General features: G+C 47.5%; 2 protein-coding genes across 2 annotated transcripts; both read left to right on the top strand.

The window, feature by feature from the left end:
- Window positions 1-19,548: 19,548 nt before the first annotated feature.
- On the top strand, window positions 19,549-21,180 carry LOC126529698 (uncharacterized). The gene has a single exon (XM_050177202.2). It carries the CDS (start codon window positions 19,583-19,585, stop codon window positions 21,098-21,100), a length of 1,518 nt encoding a protein of 505 aa, XP_050033159.1. The 5' UTR covers window positions 19,549-19,582; the 3' UTR covers window positions 21,101-21,180.
- Window positions 21,104-22,793, top strand: LOC129384457 (uncharacterized; the record flags this gene model as incomplete). The annotated part of the gene is made up of 2 exons (XM_055069904.1): window positions 21,104-22,326; window positions 22,754-22,793. Coding segments are annotated over 2 exons (1,263 nt in total), but the record flags the coding sequence as incomplete, so codon positions are not given.
- Between the last annotated feature and the right edge of the window lie 261 nt (window positions 22,794-23,054).

The following is a 23,054-nucleotide window of genomic DNA, read 5'->3' as shown; positions in this document are numbered from 1 at the left end:
CTCTGTATCTATTGCTGCCGTGTCATCTGTCATGGTAACTTCCAAGTGGTATCGGGCTCACTTCTGCAACAGAGATGTTGTTTGCCCCTTGAGGGCTCTCGTCATCAGGGCCAATAATTTCGTAGGCATTGTCTCCTGCATCGAAGAACCAATAAGAACAGCATGAATTAATAAACATAGCTCTAAGAAGTACGGACATCAAGACTTAACCACAAGCTTTGCACATAAGTCACCGGGCTTAATGAATAATACTTGCAGGAGAAGTTACAGAATTGTTTGTGTATATTACAGTAAAGCCTCATCAGAAGATATCCAAGTGGCACGGGAAACATGTCTCTCGAAACCAAAAATTTTGAGACACTGAGGAGCCAGACTAGATCACTTTATTATGCATCATCACTAAAGTATGTTTTGATATATCTGAAGGAATAAATGCTCAGGGTGGCTTAAAAGGCCCCTAAACCACTTCTCGACATTTTTTGAATATTTCAAGTAAACACACGTATCGAAATCAGAATGCCGTCACGATCGACGAAGCCAAATGCCAGAGTGCGTAGCACTGCCAGAGCACCACAATATGAAGAAAATGACCCCGTGCGCCTCTCTGGACCTATCCTGCACCCCCCAGTTTGTCCTGACGTCACCAGGCTGTCTCTGATGATGTCACCAGTTTCCGGTGCTGTCGATTGGTCGAACGAAAGTGTACAACTGCCGGCAAGGCCTGCAAGCAAATACACACTCCTTCTTCCTCGTCGCGTTGTGCGCGATGCCATTGTGGGCAGCCAATGGGGGCAAAGAACAGAAACGCCAACAGAAGGGTCTCCCTATGAGGCTCTTCAACACGAGTCACCATACAGTTCCGTTGTATTAGCGCCACCCCTCGCAGGACGACGGGCCAGCGCGGCAGCAACAGAGCTCGTTGGTGTTGGCCTGTCCCGTAACATCTGGAGGTGTACTAGGCAAGGAAAAGGCGATACTGTCCCTATGGCGTGTACCAGATGAAAGAGTAAAATGAGTGGGGACTACTTTTCGATAATCAAACACACGTAACTCCACTATTACTGCACCGTTTCGAAAAATTCTCGTGGCTACCTGTTCATTGCCTTATTGTGTAGAACTACAACACCGCAACAAAATTTCAACCTCGGTGGTTTAGGGGCCCTTTAAAGAAGACATTCACAGCTTTTTAGTGGCTGTAGATTGTGTTAGCTTCCTTCCTAACTTCTGGAATTTAAACACTTCACTTTGCAAGCCTTGTTGCTCGCAGTACCTTTGAGGTGCTCTTAGACGCTCGTCAGCTTCAACTGCCGACACTTTCTGCCCTGCACTGTCTTCGTTGCCCTCCTTTTCTGGTTCATGCTAAAAGACACATGCGCGATTGACTTGTGTAAGGATTGCGTGATCTTTACGCCCTTCGGAGCACACAAGGTGCACAAAGTGAATGTGTCTGGGTTGTGTCCCTTCGAAGTAGTGAATACTTAAAAAGTCATCCTTAGTAACAAAGGTGTCTCTTGTATACAGTATTGTTAACGTGGCAAACATCGGAAAACCAACCAAACCATTTTCAGATGTCTCTTACAACCAAGTGCATCTTGTAATGAGATTCTACTGTACTGAATATTTTTCAACTATGGATCATCTGCATGTACATATAGTCACAAAGACATGTTGTGTGGAATGGCGAATCGGGAAACAGCTCGTACTCTTACTTTTTGTCCCTAACATAAGCAGCTGATAACAATATGATAAAAAAGCAGGCAATGAGGCTAGAATGGAACATAATCCTTCAGCTCTAAACAGTTTTTTGGGCCACATCATTCCCTCATATGACATAAGGAAACAACTTGATTGCAGTAATGGCTGCATGTGATCTGAGTTGATTGAAACAAACTATACGTAAGGTTGTCCTGTATGTAATTTTATCAGAGTGCTTTTTAGATGTCCTGCTGGTGATCCTGGCTGCGCGATGCTTCTCATGCTTTTTGGCACGATTCCTTTTTTTCCACTCCACTTTTTTTTCAGATTTTCTCCCCTTTCCCTTCCCCCTTGTGTAAAATAGCACACTTGAAGTATAAAATCTGTTGAACTAACGTGTGTATCAAACCTGTTAACATGTGTGCTTCTCTGTGGTCTGTGTTGTATTCTTGCGCTGCACAATTCAATTCAAGATGAAAGATGGAACGTCCCTGCCTTTAGTTTAAATGTGTGTGTGTGTGTGTGTGTGTGTGTGTGTGTGTGTGTATATATGTCTCTCTCATGTTTTGAAATATATGTACATTCAGGAGTGCCTGCATGCCCTTCTCTCCTGCTCCAGTGACGAAAAGGAGAGCCTGTTTATGTACCATAGTAAAAAATTCAAAGGTTTTCGCTGTGCCCATTACATCCCTTATCATATGGATCTGTCACAATACAGAGTAGCAGTGGTCCATAATACTAGCCCATCCCAACATAATTGTAAATTAACACATACCGACATGCTGCGAAACAGCTGTTGCAAAGCCGCTGGTGAAGGCAATTTCCGCAGCACTGCAGTGGTACAGCCGAGTTCCACCTGTATAGTGACAAATCCATATGCGTGTTAGCAACTCAGTAGTTGCTGATGGTTTCATAAGCTTTACACTACACAATAAAGTAATCTAGACAGCTTTGTTGGAACAAATGCACATAATTAGGACACCACTTAAACACTAACACGATTAATTGCCCCCAATCTCTCACTCACTAAGGGATAATACTACTGTAACATCGATGGAGAGCTCAGATTAACACAGCCCATAAAGGACAAGCGTTCTTTGAGGAAAACAGCTATAACAGCGGTTAGTTTTCTTGATCATTTTATGGGGTAGCTTTGATTTAAATGTCATGCAGTACTATAAAATACGAAGTGCCGCATTTCTAGCAGCAGAAGGCGTCATCAGGCTCATGGTACAACACATTTTTGCACTGTTTGTCAGTGAGCCGACACATACAAAGAAAACCGAATTCACACATACATATACAGTGTCAAGTGCACTTCTCCTTCTGAAAACGCAGCCACCAGTTCCAATGTTGCTGAAAGGAAAGGTTATATAAAGTGCGAGACTGCATGGAAGTGCCACTTATGACTGTAAATGTATGGTCTGCTGATTGCAGAGGTAGTCACAAGCTATTTCTAGTCTCTTTTAGAAGCATTACTAAAGAATAAATTAAAATCTATTCATAAGTCACAAATTTCATGCATCCACAGTTTGGCTAAATAACCTGTGAGAAAAAGACATGTTTACCTGGGATAGCAACCTTTTTTCCTGCTGCAAAACTTTCCTTCGAATTAATGAAATAACTTTACAGCGTCATAATGCGTTTCTCGCAACTACTTGCCGGCAGTGGCGAGTTAGTGTTTATATCCGACTCATTGGGCGACAATACTGCCAAACACAAATGCTTCACGAACACGAGAACACGTCCCTCGCAGAGAATAGCAACCATATATGCCTCTGTGAGACATGATCGCACCTTTGTGGTCAAAATGTACATTAGAACGACATCACCATCTCATTAAAAAAAAAAGCCTCAGTACAAGGCAGCCGCCAACTGCATAATGTGAAATTGCAACTGATGTCCACTTACTGGTGGCCTGTGTTTGAGTCACTTTTGGCAGTTGACTGGGTGCTGAGAAATGCACGTCCTGGCTTGTCCCTGCAAAAGATACAGGGTTATGTCAAATGTTGAAAATATATATATACCTGCATTTCATCAGTCGCAAAACAAACGAGTAAACTAATAAACAACTGTAATGTAAACAGAGCACACATCATAAGATAGGCTGTCAACTGTTAATGCATTAGGCAAAAAACCTAATGCATAGGAAAGACTATATGCATACACACGAAGCTGACACACAATTTAATTCACTCTAGGTTTTTCCGTGCAGTATATTCAAATTATTATGTCTCGTGGTTAGAGCAAAATTAGTGTAAATTATGAACTAAATTATCTACCCTGGAAACTTTTCTTCAATATGCACCTGTGCGCGCTTCGACCGAGTAGCGTTGTAAAATTTACGTACATGGCATTTAACATAGTTGCTGTACACGGATTTCCTTTGCCCTGTGTCGTGTACAGTGAGCTACATATATCTGCCCCCCCCCCGCCTTTTTTGTACTAGCCTTACTGCGTGCCACGGCACCTATACGCACGTCAATAAACCTCACGACACAGAAATAAAAAAAGCGCCAATCACCCATGCCTGCATGTCGTAGTGGGCCTAACCTAACCAAGCATGGGCTGTTGCTTTTTATAGTAAACACAGGCACCGTGCTCATTGCAAGTATGCATCATGTCGCTAAGCAAATATGCAATTTCATTGTACCACTTTTTTTTATCACATGGATATATCTGTTGAGAGGCAAGACAAAAAGCAGTCACTTCTCAGAACTAATCAGCTTTCTTAAAACACATTTTTAACTTTTCAATGACGCTTGCTGCTATGTGTTTGTCTCCAGAGAGCATACTTGATTTGACTTTCCAATCAGAGACATTACATAAATATACCATGTTAAGATGACTGCCTGGAGCACGTGAGAATTTTCATCTTCGTGTAACATACTGTATCTTGATTTTGTTGACATTTGGTCAAATGGTACACCCAATATACCCACATACTAGTTTTCTTGTCCAAATAACATGCCAATGTATTTTGATTTTTTGGCATTGGCTCCTCTGCACTACGTGAAGTCGCGCTGCACTGGCTCTTTCACATCCTCGTGTCCTTGCAGCTGCCTTCTTGCGTTATATAAAGCGGGTGCCTGAAAAATATCGTATGCAAAAGTCAACACAAGGGCATGGTGCAAAACAACATCAAGACAGTCAAGGCCATGGCAATAAAAAAGTCTTAGCTCTCAGTCTTCCTAGTGAAATGCATGCAAAACATCCAAATGACTGCAACAGTCAACTGCTAAACTAACTTCAATTTTTAGATTTAAGCAAAAAAACAAATAAACCACAGTTCATCCTTGTTTTTCATGAATGTTAGAATACTCCTGCTAATGAATAGAATATTGGTCATTTTCGGACGTCATAGGTCTGTCATGAGTCTGGTGTATCGCAAACACCACTTGTGACACATCCTAAGCACGTGCCCAGTGTGCCCCCCCCCCTCCCCCCCCCCCGCACCATCCCTGGTTGTGCCACTGCTGAAGCCATAATTTGAGGAATATAGCTGCAAACATGATGCTCAGTAGGGATGAAAATATTGTCCTTCAGCTCAATGGATATATGGATGTGCCTATAAAAAAGGGCAACAAGGCTTGTTATGGCAAGCTTACCCACATTTCAATACTAACAAGTTCACTGCGGCCTGCATCTAAGCTTACTAAAAGGCATGAACTTATTTTCATGCATGAAGTGCTCAGTGGAGTTCATTTTTGACAGACCCGACTACTGCTGCAGTTTGAAATCTAGCATTTTAGATTCTTGTAGGCATGTAAAAGTTGCAGTTAAACCGCAGTTATTAGTTTATTACACCAACCTATTGTTCTGTGTACGACAGACTGGTAACACGGAATTAAAGCAACATTTTATTTTGATATTTTATTTCTCTACTAAAAATATTCAAGCGATAAACACATCTTGATCTGCCATGCTATAGCAAAATGCACACATTACGCTTGTAACCCCCAGAGGAAGGCTGATTTAGCTGTTCATATGACATAACTCTGACACGCCAACTCATATTAGCAAATGCACAGGCATGTCCAAAACAATAAGCGTATGCAAAGCGCCCCTGCAATTGTAATTCCACACAGCAGCCGTTATATTCGATGCCGATGCGTAACTAGCTGCTCGACAATTCACCGAGTTCGTAGACATAAGCATCCTTTCAGTTTCGCACCGTGCACGAAAACCGCAACAGGAGACAAAACCAGACCTATAATCACACCATTTCAACATGAGCAAAAACAGTTCAGTCTTAGGGATAAACACTGTGAGAGCGATTTAGTGCGCGACGGCGACGAGTGACGGCTTCGAGCGACAAAACGGGCCGTCGCTTGAACAGATGGCTCGGTTCTGGAAATCTAGAAATCGTCGCTCGTCGCCCAGAAGTGCTATGAGCGACTAGCCAATAGCGCGAAGCCGGAACTGGATGTACATACATCGCGCAAATACTACCGATTGTCGCGCGGAACGAGCGAATGATTCAATTTTTATACGTGCATGGATAAGAACGTACTGCAAGACCTCCGGAAATATTTTATGCTACTTTTTATAGTAAAATACATCAACGTAAATTACTAAAGCACGCGTCACCCGTGACTGCAGCCCTCATGCCGGCAACACCGGGGAGGCGTCGCTCAAAATCGTCGCTCGCTCGGAGTACGATTTGTAGACGACGAGCGAACGCGACAGCCATCTCCGTCGCGTCGCTTGTAGCTGCCGCGCGCAAGATCGCTTATATGGGGTTTATACTTTTTTCAGCATAAAACATGGATTCCTCATGCGTTTTCAGTGTGTTCAAGATAACGCGCCCAACTGACCTCTTGCAGCATGCAGCTGAATGCCTGCGGCAAAGTTTCTAACTAGCACTGGTGCTGCACGTAACTTCAGTGGTCGCAGATTCCCCCTGCGCGAGACACCGTCAAGCGCGCGGTTTATTTATAAAAAAAAAAGCATGCTGCCAGCAAAATGACGCCTTCTGGTATGTGATTCCTTAGTTCAACAGCGTTCCGTACACAGTAGACTGCCAAACCGAATATATTCAAACACACAAAACGCACGCTAATCACGCTCCGCATAGGCTCGGAATCACGGGCTGGCGAACTAACAATTTTAAGCGTCCTCCCGCCTGGCGTCTTATTGAACATACCAGAGCTCTGGCAGCGTTTGCGATTTTTAAAGCTCTTACGGACAATGGCAAAGTGATAAAATCACATGCAGTTATCGCGACGACTGGCTTTTTCGATTGACATCGAGGGACAGCGCGTACGCCTAGTCCTTTGTCAATCGCGTCGGCTAAGCGCAGCGACGACTTCCTGGCGATAGCATGACATATACGGAGAATGTGCACCTAAGTTAGAATTCACTTACCGTGGAGTATTTGTTGTTATATCCAAGGCATGACGAACGACTGTCGTGTTTTCGTGGCGACGCGAGATGGCTGACACACGATCTCCCTCGGCTGGCCTTTGCTCGCTGGACGGAACAACTTTCTCCGGTGCTGTGTTGTTCCGCGATCTTGAGCGCGCGCGCGCGCGGTGGAGCCACTCCGAGTGAAAAAGTAGAGCGCTCGCTACGCGTTCCTTTGAACTGCGGCGGCCTGTTCTCTTAGAAGCAAAACGATGTGTTCGTTGCTCAGCGTGCATGAATGATACATTGCCATGTTTGGGGCCAGCCACCTAAGGTTGAAGCAGAAGATTACGCTACGTTTTGTTTTCTATTGCCGCAAGAGTCTCTCTTTTCTATTGTCGCAAGAGTCTTTTCACTCTCTCTCTCTGAAGGGGAGAGTGAAAAGCACATTTCACTCTCTCCTTGGTGACAGAGTGAACAATGCATTTCACTCTCCTCGACATTTTGCGAGAGTAAAACGACGCTTTGAAGAGTGAACCGGCAGCTTCACTCCTGCGATACCCTTCCTAATTTTTAGAGTGTGCATGCTTAACTTGTGGTTTGGCAGAAAACAACGTGCGCGTCTCCCAAAAGATGCATGTGCATGCTCAACAAGTGGTTTGACACAAATGCATGCGCGTGCGCCGAAAAGCGCAGCATCGGCGTGCTTAGCACGTGGTTCTGCAGAAGTCCATGTGCACGCTGTGGCAAAAGCAGCATGTGCATGCTTAACTTGTGGTTTGGCAGAAAACAGCCTGCGCGTCTACCAAAAGATGCATGTGCATTCTTAAGAAGTGGTTTGGTACAAATGCATGCGCGTGCGCTGTAAAGCGCAGCATGGGCGTGCTTAGCACGTCGTTTCGCAGAAATGCACGTGCACGCTCTGGCAAAAGCAGCAAGTGCATGCTTAACTTGTGGTTTGGCAGAAAACAACGTGCGCGTCTACCTAAAGATGCATGTGCATGCTCAACAAGTGGTTTGGCACAAATGCATGCGCGTGCGCTGTATAGCGCAGCTTGGGCGTGCTTAGCACGTCGTTTTGCAGAAATCCACGTGCACGCTCTGGCAAAAGCAGCATGTGCATGCTTAACTTGTGGTTTGGCAGAAAACAACGTGCGCGTCTACCCGAAGATTCACGTGCATGCTTAACAAGTGGTTTGGTACAAATGCATGCGCGTGCGATGAAAAGCGCAGCATGGGCGTGCTTGGCACGTAGTTTTGCAGAAATCCACGTGCGCGCTCTGGCAAAAGCAGCATGTGAATGTTTAACTTGTGGTTTGGCAGAAAACAACGTGCGCGTCTACCAAAAGATGCATGTGCATGCTTAACAAGTGATTTGGCACAAATGCCTGTGCGTGCACTGAAAAGCGCAGCATGGTCGTGCTTGGCACGTCGTTTGGCAAAAATCCGCGTGCGCACTCTGGCAAAAGCAGCATGTGCATGCTTAACTCGTGGTTTGGCAGAAAACAACGTGCGCGTCTACCAAAAGATGCATGTGCATGCTCAACAAGTGGTTTGACACAAATGCATGCGCGTGCGCCGAAAAGCGCAGCATCGGCGTGCTTAGCACGTGGTTCTGCAGAAGTCCATGTGCACGCTGTGGCAAAAGCAGCATGTGCATGCATAACTTGTGGTCTGGCAGCAAACAACGTGCGCGTCTACCCGAAGATGCATGTGCATTCTGAACAAGTGGTTTGGCACAAATGCCTGCGCGTGCGCTGAAAAGCGCAGCATGGGCGTGCTTGGCACGTCGTTTGGCAGAAATCCACGTGCGCGCTCTAGCAAAAGAAGCATGTGCATGCTTAACTTGTGGTTTTCCAGAAAACAACGTGCGCGTGTACCAAAAAATGCATGTGCATGCTTAACAAGTGGTTTGGCACAAATGCCTGCGCGTGCGCTGAAAAGCGCAGCATGGGCGTGCTTAGGATGTGGTTTGGCAGAAATCCACGTGCACGCTTTGGCAAAAGCAGCATGTGCTTGCTTAACTTGTGGTTTGGCAGAAAACAGCCTGCGCGTCTACCCAAAGATGCATGTGCATGCTTGCTTAACCAGTGGTTTGGCACAAATACATGCGCGTGCGCTGAAAAGCGCAGCATGGGCGTGCTTGGCACGTCGTTTGGCAGAAATCCACGTGCGCGCTCTGGCAAAAGAAGCATGTGCTTGCTTAACGTGTGGTTTGGCAGAAAACAACGTGCGCGTCTACCAAAAGATGCATGTGCATGCTTAACAAGTTGTTTGGCACAAATGGATGCAAGTGCGCTGTAAAGCGTAGCATGGGCGTGCTTAGCACGTCGTTTTGCAGAAGTACACGTGCACGCTCTGGCAAAAGCAGCATGTGCTTGCTTAACTTGTGGTTCGGTAGAAAACAACGTGCGCATCTACCTGAAGATGCATGTGCATGCTTAACAAGTGGTTTGGCTCAAATGCTTGTGCGTGCACTGCAAAGCGCATCATATGCGTGCTTGGCACGTCGTTTGGCAGAAATCTACGTGCACGCTGTGGTAAAAGCAGCATGTGCATGCTCAACTTGTGGTTTGGCAGAAAACAACGTGCGCGTCTACCCGAAGATGCATGTGCATTCTTAACAAGTGGTTTGGCGCAAATGCATCCGCGTGCGCTGAAAAGCGCAGCATGGGCGTGCTTGGCACATCGTTTGGCAGAAATCCACGTGCGCGCTCTGGCAAAAGCAGCATGTGCATGCTTAACTTGTGGTTCGGTAGAAAACAACGTGCGCGTCTACCCGAAGATGCATGTGCATTCCTAAACATTGGTTTGGCACAAAAGCATCCGCGTGTGCTGAAAAGCGCAGCATGGGCGTGCTTGGCACGTCGTTTTGCTGAAATCCACGTGCACGCCCTGGCAAAAGCAGCATGTGCATGCTTATCTTGTAGTTTGGCAGAAAACAACGTGCACGTATACCGAAAGATGCATATGCATGCGTAACAAGTGCTTTGGCACAAATGCATGCGCGTGCGCTGCAAAGCGCAGTATGCGTGCTTGGCACGTCGTGTGGCAGAAATCCACGTGCACGCTCTGGCAAAAGCAGCATGTGCATGTTTAACTTGTGGTTTGGCAGAAAACAACGTGCGCGTCTACCAAAAGATACATGTGCATGCTTAACAAGTGATTTGGCACAAATGCCTGCACGTGCACTGAAAAGCGCAGCATGGTCGTGCTTGGCACGTCGTTTGGCAGAAATCCACGTGCGCGCTCTGGCAAAAGCAGCATGTGCATGCTTATCTTGTGGTTTGGCTGAAAACAACGTGCGCGTCTACCGAAAGATTCATGTGCATGCTCAACAAGTGGTTTGACACAAATGCATGCGCGTGCGCTGAAAAGCGCAGCATGGGCGTGCTTAGGATGTGGTTTGGCAGAAATCCACGTGCACGCTCTGGCATGTGCATGCTTAACTTGTGGTTTGGCAGAAAACAACGTGCGCGTCTACCCGAAGATGCATGTGCATTCTTAACAAGTGGTTTGGCACAAATGCATCCGCGTGCGCTGAAAAGCGCAGCATGGGCGTGCTTGGCACATCGTTTGGCAGAAATCAACGTGCGCGCTCTGGCAAAAGAAGCATGTGCATGCTTAACTTGTGGTTCGGTAGAAAACAACCTGCGCGTCTACCCGAAGATGCATGTGCATTCCTAAAAATTGGGTTTGGCACAAATGCATCCGCGTGTGCTGAAAAGCGCAGCATGGGCGTGCTTGGCACATCGTTCGGCAGAAATCCATGTGCGCGCTATGGCAAAAGAAGCATGTGCATGTTTGTACTTGTGGTTTAGCAGAAAACAACGTGCACGTCATACACATGCAAAAGATGCATGTGTATGCTTAACAAGTGGTTTGGCACAAATGCATGCGCGTGCGCTGAAAAAAGCAGCATGGGCGTGCTTAGCACGTCGCTTGGGAGAAATCCACGTGCACGCTCTGGCAAAAGCAGCATGTGCATGCTTAACTTGTGGTTTGGCAGAAAACAACGAGCGCGTCTACCCGAAGATGCATGTGCATTCTTAATAAGTGGTTTGGCACAAATACATCCGCGTGCGCTGAAAAGCGCAGCATAGGCGTGCTTGGCACATCGTTTAGCAGAAATCCACGTGCGCGCTCTGGCAAAAGCAGCATGTGCATGCTTAACTTGTGGTTTGGTAGAAAACAACGTGCGCGTCTACCTGAAGATGCGTGTGCATGCTTAACAAGTGGTTTGGCTCAAATGCTTGTGCGTGCGCTGAAAAACGCAACATGGTCGTGCTTAGCACGTCGTCTGGCAGAAATCCACGTGCACGCTCTGGCAAAAGCAGCATGTGCATGCTTAACTTGTGGTTCGGTAGAAAACAACGTGCGCGTCTACCCGAAGATGCATGTGCATTCTTAACAAGTGCTTTGGCACAAATGCATCCGCATGGGCGTGCCGGCACATCGTTTGGCAGAAATCCACGTGCACGCTCTGGCAAAAGCAGCATGTGCATGCTTAACTTGTGGTTTGGCAAAAACAACGTGCGCGTCTACCAAAAGAAGCATGTGCATGCTTAACAAGTGGTTTGGGTCAAATGCTTGCGCGTGCGCTGAAAAACGCAGCATGGGCGTGCTTGGCACGTCGTTTGGCAGAAATCCACGTGCACGCTCTGGCAAAAGCAGCATGTGCATGCTTAACTTGTGGTTTGGCAAAAACAACGTGCGCGTCTACCAAAAGATGCATGTGCATGCTTGACAAGTGGTTTGGCTCAAATGCTTGCGCGTGCGCTGAAAAACGCAGCATGGGCGTGCTTAGCACGTCGTTTGGCAGAAATCCACGTGCACGCTCTGGCAAAAGCAGCATGTGCATGCTTAACTTCTTGTTTGGGAGAAAACGTGCGGGTCTACCCAATAGTAAATGTGCATGCTTAACAAGTGGTTTGGCACAAATGCATCCGCGTGCGCTGAAAAGCGCAGCATGGGCGTGCTTGGCACGTCGTTTTGCTGAAATCCACGTGCACGCCCTGGCAAAAGCAGCATGTGCATGCTTATCTTGTAGTTTGGCAGAAAACAACGTGCACGTATACCGAAAGATGCATATGCATGCGTAACAAGTAGTTTGGCACAAATGCATGCGCGTGCGCTGCAAAGCGCAGCATATGCGTGCTTGGCACGTCGTGTGGCAGAAATCCACGTGCACGCTCTGGCAAAAGCAGCATGTGCATGCTTAACTTGTGGTTTGGCAGAAAACAACGTGCGCGTCTACCTGAAGATGCGGGTGCATGCTTAACAAGTGGTTTGGCTCAAATGCTTGTGCGTGTGCTGAAAAACGCAGCATGGGCGTGCTTAGCACGTCGTCTGGCAGAAATCCACGTGCGCGCTCTGGCAAAAGCAGCATGTGCATGCTTATCTTGTGGTTTGGCTGAAAACAACGTGCGCGGCTACCGAAAGATGCATGTGCATGCTCAACAAGTGGTTTGACACAAATGCATGCGCGTGCGCTGAAAAGCGCAGCATGGGCGTGCTTAGGATGTGGTTTGGCAGAAATCCACGTGCACGCTCTGGCGTGTGCATGCTTAATTTGTGGTTTGGCAGAAAACAACGTACGCGTCTACCCGAAGATGCATGTGCATTCTTAACAAGTGGTTTGGCACAAATGCATCCGCGTGCGCTGAAAAGCGCAGCATGGGCGTGCTTGGCACATCGTTTGGCAGAAATCCACGTGCGCGCTCTGGCAAAAGCAGCATGTGCATGCTTAACTTGTGGTTCGGTAGAAAACAACGTGCGCGTCTACCCGAAGATGCATGTGCATTCCTAAAAATTGGTTTGGCACAAATGCATCCGCGTGTGCTGAAAAGCGCAGCATGGGCGTGCTTGGCAAATCGTTCGCCAGAAATTCATGTGCGCGCTATGGCAAAAGCAGCATGTGCATGTTTATACTTGTGGTTTAGCCGAAAAGAACGTGCACGTCTAACAAAAGATGCATGTGCATGCTTAACAAGTGGTTTGGCACAAATGCATGCGCGTGCGCTGAAAAACGCAGCATGGGCGTGCTTAGCACGTCATTTGGGAGAAATCCACGTGCACGCGCTGACAAAAGCAGCATGTGCATGCTTAACTTGTGGTTTGGTAGAAAACAACGTGCGCGTCTACCTGAAGATGCGTGTGCATGCTTAACAAGTGGTTTGGCACAAATGCATCCGCATGGGCGTGCCGGCACATCGTTTGGCAGAAATCCACGTGCACGCTCTGGCAAAAGCAGCATGTGCATGCTTAACTTGTGGTTTGGCAAAAACAACGTGCGCGTCTAACAAAAGAAGCATGTGCATGCTTAACAAGTGGTTTGGGTCAAATGCTTGCGCGTGCGCTGAAAAACGCAGCATGGGCGTGCTTGGCACTTCGTTTGGCAGAAATCCACGTGCACGCTCTGGCAAAAGCAGCATGTGCATGCTTAACTTCTTGTTTGGGAGAAAACGTGCGGGTCTACCCAATAATAAATGTGCATGCTTAACAAGTGGTTTGGCACAAATGCATGCGCGTGCGCTGAAAAGCGCAGCATGGGCGTGCCTGGCACGTCGTTTTGCTGAAATCCACGTGCACGTCGTGGCAAAAGCAGCATGTGCATGCTTATTTTGTAGTTTGGCAGAAAACAACGTGCACGTATACTGAAAGATGCATATGCATGCGTAACAAGTAGTTTGGCACAAATGCATGCGCGTACGCTGCAAAGCGCAGCATATGCGTGCTTGGCACGTCGTGTGGCAGAAATCCACGTGCACGCTCTGGCAAAAGCAGCATGTGCATGCTTAACTTGTGGTTTGGCAGAAAACAACGTGCGCGTCTACCTGAAGATGCGTGTGCATGCTTAACAAGTGGTTTGGCTCAAATGCTTGTGCGTGTGCTGAAAAACGCAGCATGGGCGTGCTTAGCACGTCGTCTGGCAGAAATCAACGTGCGCGCTGTGGCAAAAGCAGCATGTGCATGTTTAACTTGTGGTTTGGCAGACAACAACGTGCGCGTCTACCAAAAGATGCATGTGCATGCTCAACAAGTGGTTTGGCACAAATGCCTGCGCGTGCACTGAAAAGCGCAGCATGGTCGTGCTTGGCACGTCGTTTGGCAGAAATCCACGTGCGCGCTCTGGCAAAAGCAGCATGTGCATGCTTATCTTGTGGTTTGGCTGAAAACAACGTGCGCGTCTACCCGAAGATGCATGTGCATTCTTAACAAGTGGTTTGGCACAAATGCATCCGCGTGCGCTGAAAAGCGCAGCTTGGGCGTGCTTGGCAAATCGTTCGCCAGAAATCCATGTGCGCGCTATGGCAAAAGCAGCATGTGCATGTTTATACTTGTGGTTTAGCAGAAAACAACGTGCACGTCTACCAAAAGATGCATGTGCATGCTTAACAAGTGCTTTGGCACAAATGCATGCGCGTGCGCTGAAAAACGCAGCATGGGCGTGCTTAGCACGTCATTTGGGAGAAATCCACGTGCACGCGCTGACAAAAGCAGCATGTGCATGCTTAACTTGTGGTTTGGCAGAAAACAACCTAACCTAACCTAACCTAACCTAACGTAAGCTAACCTAACCTAACCTAACCTAACCCAACCTAACCTAACCTAACCGAACCTTAAGCAGCATGTGCATGCTTAACTTGTGGTTTGGCAGAAAACAACGCGCGCGTCTACCAAAAGATACATGTACATTCTTAACAAGTGGTTTGGCACAAATGCATGCGCGTGCGCTGAAAAGCGCAGCATGGGCGTGCTTGGCACGTCGTTTGGCAGAAATCCACGTGCACGCTCTGGCAAAAGCAGCATGTGCATGCTTAACTTGTGGTTTGGCAGAAAACAACGTGCGCGTCTACCCGAAGATGCATGTGCATTCTTAACAAGTGGTTTGGCACAAATACATCCGCGTGCGCTGAAAAGCGCAGCATAGGCGTGCTTGGCACATCGTTTAGCAGAAATCCACGTGCGCGCTCTGGCAAAAGCAGCATGTGCATGCTCAACTTGTGGTTTGGCAGAAAACAACGTGCGCGTCTACCGAAAGTTGCATGTGCATGCTGAACAAGTGGTTTGGCACAAATGCATGCGCGTGCGCTGTAAAGCGCAGCATGGGCGTGCTTAGCACGTCGTTTGGCAGAAATCCACGTGCACGCTCTGGCAAAAGCAGCATGTGCATGCTTAACTTGTGGTTTCGCAGAAAACAACCTAACCTAACCTAACCTAACCTAAACTAACGTAACGTAACCTTACCTAACCTAACGTAACCTAACCTAACATAACCTAACCTAACTTAAGCTAACCTAACCTAACCTAACCTAACCCAACCTAACCTAACCTAACCCAACCCAACCCAACCTAACCTAACCTAACCTAAAGCAGCATGTGTATTCTTGACAAGTGGTTTGGAACAAATGCATGCGCGTGCGCTGAAAAGCGCAGCATGGGCGTGCTTGGCGCGTTGTTTGGAAGAAATCCACGTGCGCGCTCTGTCAAAAACAGCATGTGCATGCTTAACTTCTGGTTTGGGAGAAAACGTGCGGGTCCACCCAATGATACATGTGCATGCTTAACAAGTGGTTTGGCACAAATGCATGCGCGTGCGCTGAAAAACGCACATTGGGCGTGCTTGGCACGGCGTTTTGCAGAAATCCACGCGCACGCTCTGGCAAAAGAAGCATGTGCATGCTTATCTTGTAGTTTGGCAGAAAACAACGTGCACGTATACCAAAAGATGCATGTGCATGCTCAAAAAGTGGTTTGGCTCAAATGCTTGTGCGTGCGCTGAAAAACGCAGCATGGGCGTGCTTAGCACGTCGTCTGGCAGAAATTCACGTGCACGCTCTGGCAAAAGCAGCATGTGCATGCTTACCTTGTGGTTCGGTAGAAAACAACGTGCGCGCCTACCCGAAGATGCATGTGCATTCTTAACAAGTGGTTTGGCACAAATGCATCCGCGTGCGCTGAAAAGCGCAGCATGGACGTGCTGGCACATCGTTTGGCAAAAATCCACGTGCGCGCGCTGGCAAAAGCAGCATGTGCATGCTTAACTTGTTGTTTGGGAGAAAACAACGTTTGCGTCTACCAAAAGGTGCATGTGCATGCTTAAAAAAGTGGTTTGGCCCAAATGCATGCACGTGCGCTGCAAATCGCAGCATGGGCGTGCTTGGCACGTCGTTTGGCAGAAATCCACGTGCACGCTCTGGCAAAAGCAGCATGTGCATGCTTAACTTGTGGTTTGGCAGAAAACAACATGCGCGTCTACCCAATGATACATGTGCATGCTTAACAAGTGGTTTGGCACAAATGCATCCGGGTGCGCTGAAAAGCACAGCATGGGCGTGCTTTGCACATCGTTTCGCAGAAAGCCACGTGCACGCTCTGGCAAAAGCAGCATGTGCATGCTTAACTTGTGGTTTGGCAGGAAATAACGTGCGCGTCTACCAAATGATACATGTGCATGCTTAACAAGTGGTTTGGCACAAATGCATCCGGGTGCGCTGAAAAGCACAGCATGGGCGTGCTTTGCACATCGTTTCGCAGAAAGCCACGTGCACGCTCTGGCAAAAGCAGCATGTGCATGCTTAACTTGTGGGTTGGCAGAAAACAACGTGCGCGTCTACCCGAAGATGCATGTGCATTCTTAACAAGTGCTTTGGCACAAATACATCCGCGTGCGCTGAAAAGCGCAGCATGGGCGCGCTTGGCACATCGTTTGTGAGAAATCCACGTGCACGCTCTGGCAAAAGCAGCATGTGCATGCTTAACTTGTGGTTTGGCAGAAAACAACGTGCGCGTATACCCAATGATACATGTGCATGCTTAACAAGTGGTTTGGCACAAATGCATGCGCGTGTGCTGTAAAGCGCAGCATGGGCGTGCTTGGCACGTCGTGTGGCAGAAATCCACGTGCACGCTCTGGCAAAAGCAGCATGTGCATGCTTAACTTGTGGTTTGGCAGAAAACAACCTAACCTAACCTAACCTAACCTAACGTAACCCAACCCAACCTAACCTAACCTAACCTAACCTAACCCAACCTAACCTAACCTAACCTAGCCCAACCCAACCTAACCTAACCTAACCTAACCTAACCTAACTTAAAGCAGCATGTGCATGCTTAACTTGTGGTTTGGCAGAAAACAACGTGCGCGTCTACCAAAAGATGCATTTACATTCTTAACAAGTGGTTTGGCACAAATGCATCCGGGTGCGCTGAAAAGCGCAGCATGGGCGTGCTTTGCACATCGTTTCGCGGAAAGCCACGTGCACGCTCTGGCAAAAGCAGCACGTGCATGCTTATCTTGTGGGTTGGCAGAAATCCACGTGCACGCTCTGGAAAAAGCAGCATGTGCATGCTTAACTTGTGGTTCGGTAGAAAACAACGTGCGCGTCTACCTGAAGATGCATGTGCATGCCTAACAAGTGGTTTGGCTCAAATGCTTGCGCGTGCGCTGAAAAACGCAGCATGGGCGTGCTTAGCACGTCGTCTGGCAGAAATCCACGTGCACGCTCTGGCAAAAGTAGCATGTGCATGCTTAACTTGTGGTTCGGTAGCAAACAACGTGCGCGTCTACGCGAAGATTCATGTGCATTCTTAACAAGTGGTTTGGCACAAATGCATCCGCGTGCGCTGAAAAGCGCAGCATGGGCGTGCTGGCAAATCGTTTGGCAGGAAACCACGTGCGCGCTCTGGCAAAAGCAGCATGTGCATGCTTAACTTGTGGTTTGGCAGAAAACAACGTGCGCGTCTACCAAAAGGGGCATGTGCACGCTTAACAAGTGGTTCGGCCCAAATGCATGCACGTGCGCTGCAAAAGGTAGCATGGGCGTGCTTGGCACGTCGTTGGCAGAAATCCACGTGCACGCTCTTGCAAAAGCAGCATGTGCGTGCTTAACTTGTGGTTTGGCAGACAACAACGTGCGCGTCTACCCAATGATACATGTGCATGCTTAACAAGTGGTTTGACACAAATGCTTGCGCGTGCGCTGAAAAACGCAGCATGGGCGTGCTTTGCACATCGTTTCGCAGAAAGCCACGTGCACGCTCTGGCAAAAGCAGCATGTGCATGCTTAACTTGTGGTTTGGCAGAAAACAACATGCGCGTCTACCCAATGATACATGTGCATGCTTAACAAATGGTTTGGCACAAATGCATCCGGGTGCGCTGAAAAGCACAGCATGGGCGTGCTTTGCACATCGTTTCGCAGAAAGCCACGTGCACGCTCTGGCAAAAGCAGCATGTGCATGCCTTACTTGTGGGTTGGCAGAAAACAACGTGCGCGTCTACCCGAAGATGCATGTGCATTCTTAACAAGTGGTTTGGCACAAATACATCCGCGTGCGCTGAAAAGCGCAGCATGGGCGCGCTTGGCACGTCGTTTTGCAGAAATCCACGTGCGCGCTCTGGCGAAAGCAGCATGTGCATGCTTAACTTGTTGTTTGGCAGAAAACAACGTGCATGTATACCAAAAGATGCATGTGCATGCTTAACAAGTGGTTTGGCCCAAATGCATGCACCTGCGCTGCAAAAGGCAGCATGGGCGTGCTTGGCACGTCGTTGGCACAAATCCACGTGCACGCTCTTGCAAAAGCAGCATGTGTATGCTTAACTTGTGGTTTGGCAGAAAACAAGGTGCGCGTCTACCCAATGATACATGCGCATGCATAACAAGTGGTTTGGTACAAATGCTTGCGCGTGCGCTGAAAAACGCAGCATGGGCGTGCTTAGCACGTCGTTTGGCAGAAATCCACGTGCACGCTCTGGCAAAAGCAGCATGTGCATACTTAACTTGTGGTTTGGCAGAAAACAACGTGCGCGTCAACCAAAAGATGCATATACATTCTTGAAAAGTGGTTTGGCAGAAATGCATCCGGGTGCGCTGAAAAGCGCAGCATGGGCGTGCTTTGCACATCCTTTCGCAGAAAGCAACGTGCACGCTCTGGCAAAAGCAGCATGTGCATGCTTAACATGTGGGTTGGCAGAAAACAACGTGCGCGTCTACCCAATGATACATGTGCATGCTTAACAAGTGGTTTGGCACAAATACATCCGCGTGCGCTGAAAAGCGAGGCATGGGCGCGCTTGGCACATCGTTTGGCAGAAATCCACGTGCGTGCTCTGGCAAAAGCAGCATGTGCATGCTTAACTTGTGGTTCGGTAGAAAACAACGTGTGCGTCTACCTGAAGATGCATGTGCATGCTTAACAAGTGGTTTGGCTCAAATGCTTGCGCATGCGCTGAAAAACGCAGCATGGTCGTGCTTTGCACATCGTTTCGCAGAAAGCCACGTGCACGCTCTGGGAAAAGCAGCATGTGCATGCTTAACTTGTGGTTTGGCAGAAAACAACATGCGCGTCTACCCAATGATACATGTGCATGCTTAACAAGTGGTTTGGCACAAATGCATCCGGGTGCGCTGAAAAGCACAGCATGGGCGTGCTTTGCACATCGTTTCGCAGAAACCCACGTGCACGCTCTGGCAAAAGCAGCATGTGCATGCGGGGGCACGACGCTCTTTTCGGCACAAACTCACGCTTCTTCATGTACCAGGTGCTGCTCGGATTCTTCGCTGTCGTGGCGAACGCCGACTTCGCGGTGGAACATGGCTTCACCGAACCTTGGCCAGATGCTGCTACAACGGATCTGCAATCATCTGCTCATGTCTTACACGGTCCGCAAGATTATTTGCTGGAAATCGTGTACGATCTCCGACGCACCGAAGTGGAATCTGCGCATCGGGGAACCTTTCCGGTTCCGCTGCGCGCTGGCCATATAAAGGACCAGCCAAGCCTAGAGCGACTGGGGCACGACGCTCTTTTCGGCACAAACTCACGCTTCTTCATGTACCAGGTGCTGCTCGGATTCTTCGCTGTCGTGGCGAACGCCGACTTCGCGGTGGAACATGGCTTCACCGAACCTTGGCCAGATGCTGCTACAACGGATCTGCAATCATCTGCTCATGTCTTACACGGTCCGCAAGATTATTTGCTGGAAATCGTGTACGATCTCCGACGCACCGAAGTGGAATCTGCGCATCGGGGAACCTTTCCGGTTCCGCTGCGCGCTGGCCATATAAAGGACCAGCCAAGCCTAGAGCGACTGGGGCACGACGCTCTTTTCGGCACAAACTCACGCTTCTTCATGTACCAGGTCAGTTACCTAAATGGAACTAAGTGTTATCGCTCTAGCAATGTTATGCTTTTAAGAGTGTCGTGCCCCATTAGCAAGCGACAAATGATTGAGTGTCTTGAACATGCCAGCCTGTGCTTCGTTGATGCTCTACTATTCTCTCTCTACGACGGCTGCCTGACGCTTTCCCAAATCTTACTGCTCCTATCGGGGGATGTAGAACTAAATCCAGGGCCCATGAATGCAGTTGAACGTGACCAAATGACAAACATTGAAAGGATTCTCTTAGAAATGAAAACAGGCCAGGAAACTGTGCTTGCGAAGTTAACGGAAATTACAACAAGACAATGTGAATTAGAATCCAAAATTACGGGCTTAATAGAGAAGACAAACAATGTAGAAAGTCGTATTGCTCGGGTGGAAAAAATGGAAGATAAATTTATGGCTAAACTAGACGACTTGGAGAATAGAAGCCGTAGACAGAATCTGGTCTTTTTCGGGTTGCCTGACAGGGAGCATAACGAGACGTGGGAGGCGTCTGAAAAACTAATAAGTGGAATATGCAAAGATGTGATGAAACTTGATGATATTTCGGTTGAACGGGCTCATCGCGTAGGCGTTTTCAGAGAAGGCAAAAACCGGCCCATAGTAGCATGCTTTTCAAGGTGGAAGGCTAGAGAAAATGTCTTTAAAAACGCTTGCAGACTAAAAGGCACTTCGTACAGCATCTCTGAAGATTTCAGCCGAGCCGTACAAGAAAAAAGACGTCAGCTTTGGAATTATGCGAAAGAAAAAAGAGAGAACAAAGAAAATCGTGTTCGCTTGAGTTATGATAAATTGATCATCAATGGGCAAACGTTTGTTTGGGATAGCGATATGCGGATGCCAGTTCCACTTCAGGCGCATGCGCGACTGGACAGAGGCAAATGACGCATTCCGAATTCCGTTCCTCCGAAAGATAACTCAGCACGTTGCTCGCAGCCTGAACGGCTCTCTGTCCTGCTTGTGAATTGTCGCAGCATAAGGAACAAAGTCGATAACTTCATGTCTTTAGTAGCCACTGTTAAACCTCAGATTGTGATGGGCACCGAATCATGGTTAAACAAGGATATACCTGATGTAGAAATCTTTCCGCCTGGTTTTACTGTCTATCGGAAAGATAGGCATGGACAAGGCGGGGGAGTATTCCTTTTGATATCAAATGCATTGTCAAGTACACAAATTTTATTTGAAAACGATTCTGAGTCTGTCTGGTGCCTTGTGAAATTGCCTAACGGAAACAATGTAGTCTACGGGACATTCTACCGTCCACCCGGCAGCAGCGGCTCATTCGGATTGCTGTCTGAGATGCTCTCTCTCCTGCCTAATAGCGTACTTCTAGGGGGGGATTTCAATTTGCCTGACTTCAACTGGAATGCTGGATGTGTGGCTGGCAATAGGTCCCGTATTTACACAGAGTTCGAAGAACTGCTCGGATTAAATGGATTGCAGCAGTACGTACTGCAACCTACGCGAGAAAATGCAATTCTAGACTTAGTACTTTGCAATGAGCCGAACATAATATCAAAAGTTACTGTTTGCCCAGGTATTAGTGACCACAGGGCAGTTGTCATAGAGCTTAACATACAGCGAGTACGGATGGCGCAAATTCCGCAAAGAAAAGTGTACAGCTACGACAGAGGAGACTATGCTGCTATCAGGACCGAACTTGAAAATTTCTTTCCTACTTTCCAATATATGTCAAATGCACGCTGTCCGTTAACTTTGTGGTCAGCATTTCGGGACAAAATACTTGAACTAGTCGAAAGTCATGTTCCATGCAGGTACCTGCGGCAACGAAAAAAACAAAAACCTTGGTTTAACGTAGAAATACGTAAACTTGTAAGGAAAGCAAGACAAACGTATAAAACATTTTCTGCCGACACCAGTCTGGCAAATCAGAAACGCTTGCAAGAGATAAATAAGCTATTGAAAGCAACAATTAAAGCTGCCAAAGATACCTTCTTTGTTAAATTAAACAAGGACTTGAGAGAAAACCCAAAATCTTTTTGGAAATATGTAAAACAAAATGGAAAAGAAGACATATCGATACCATCTTTAACTGTTGACGGCAAAACCGTGACGTCGGACTATCAGAGGGCGGAATGCTTCAACAAGTACTTCCAATCTGTGTTTTCGCTATTACCTGCTGGGGAGACTTCGCTTTTGAACAACGCCAATCGAGGCGATATGATGCCAGATATTGAATTTGATGTTAGTGGCGTCGACTCTTTATTACGGCATTTAGATGACACAAAAGCAATTGGACCTGATGGAATATCGCCAGTAGTCCTTAAAGAGTGTCATGGTATCATTTCTCCGTATTTAACGATCATTTATAAGCTTTCCCTTGAAACAGGCCTCATTCCCCAAGATTGGAAAACGGCAAGCGTGACACCTGTTTTTAAATCGGGCGACAGAAAACTCACAGAAAACTATAGGCCGATTTCACTAACGTCAATATGTTGCAAAATATTCGAACACATTTTATATAGTAACATATCTGCATTCCTTGACTCAAACGCTTTTTTTACACCTTCCCAGCACGGATTCCGAAAAGGCTATTCCTGCAACACACAACTAATAGAATTCCAGCACTTGTTATCTAAAACCATTGATAACAATAGTCAGGTAGACGCCGTTTTTATTGATTTTCAAAAAGCTTTCGATATTGTGTCCCATAAGCTCCTAGATGTAAAGCTCGCTGCATTATATATAAACGAAAACGTTCAAAATTGGATACGCAACTACCTAAACGGAAGAACCCAGTCTGTTGTCTTAAACAACGTTGCATCTTCACCAATAACTGTTTCTTCGGGCGTTCCTCAGGGAAGCGTACTGGGGC

This window comes from Dermacentor andersoni, chromosome 5 (assembly GCF_023375885.2).
Source record: "Dermacentor andersoni chromosome 5, qqDerAnde1_hic_scaffold, whole genome shotgun sequence".
NCBI classification, from domain to species: Eukaryota; Metazoa; Arthropoda; class Arachnida; order Ixodida; family Ixodidae; genus Dermacentor; species Dermacentor andersoni.
Note: the sequence above shows the minus strand (reverse complement) of the source record. Positions and strands in the feature narration are given on the sequence as shown.

Bases quoted from the DNA above. Each gene is read 5' to 3' on its own strand.
- LOC126529698 (XM_050177202.2), top strand. From the start codon at position 19,583: ATGTACCAGGTGCTGCTCGGATTCTTCGCTGTCGTGGCGAACGCCGAC.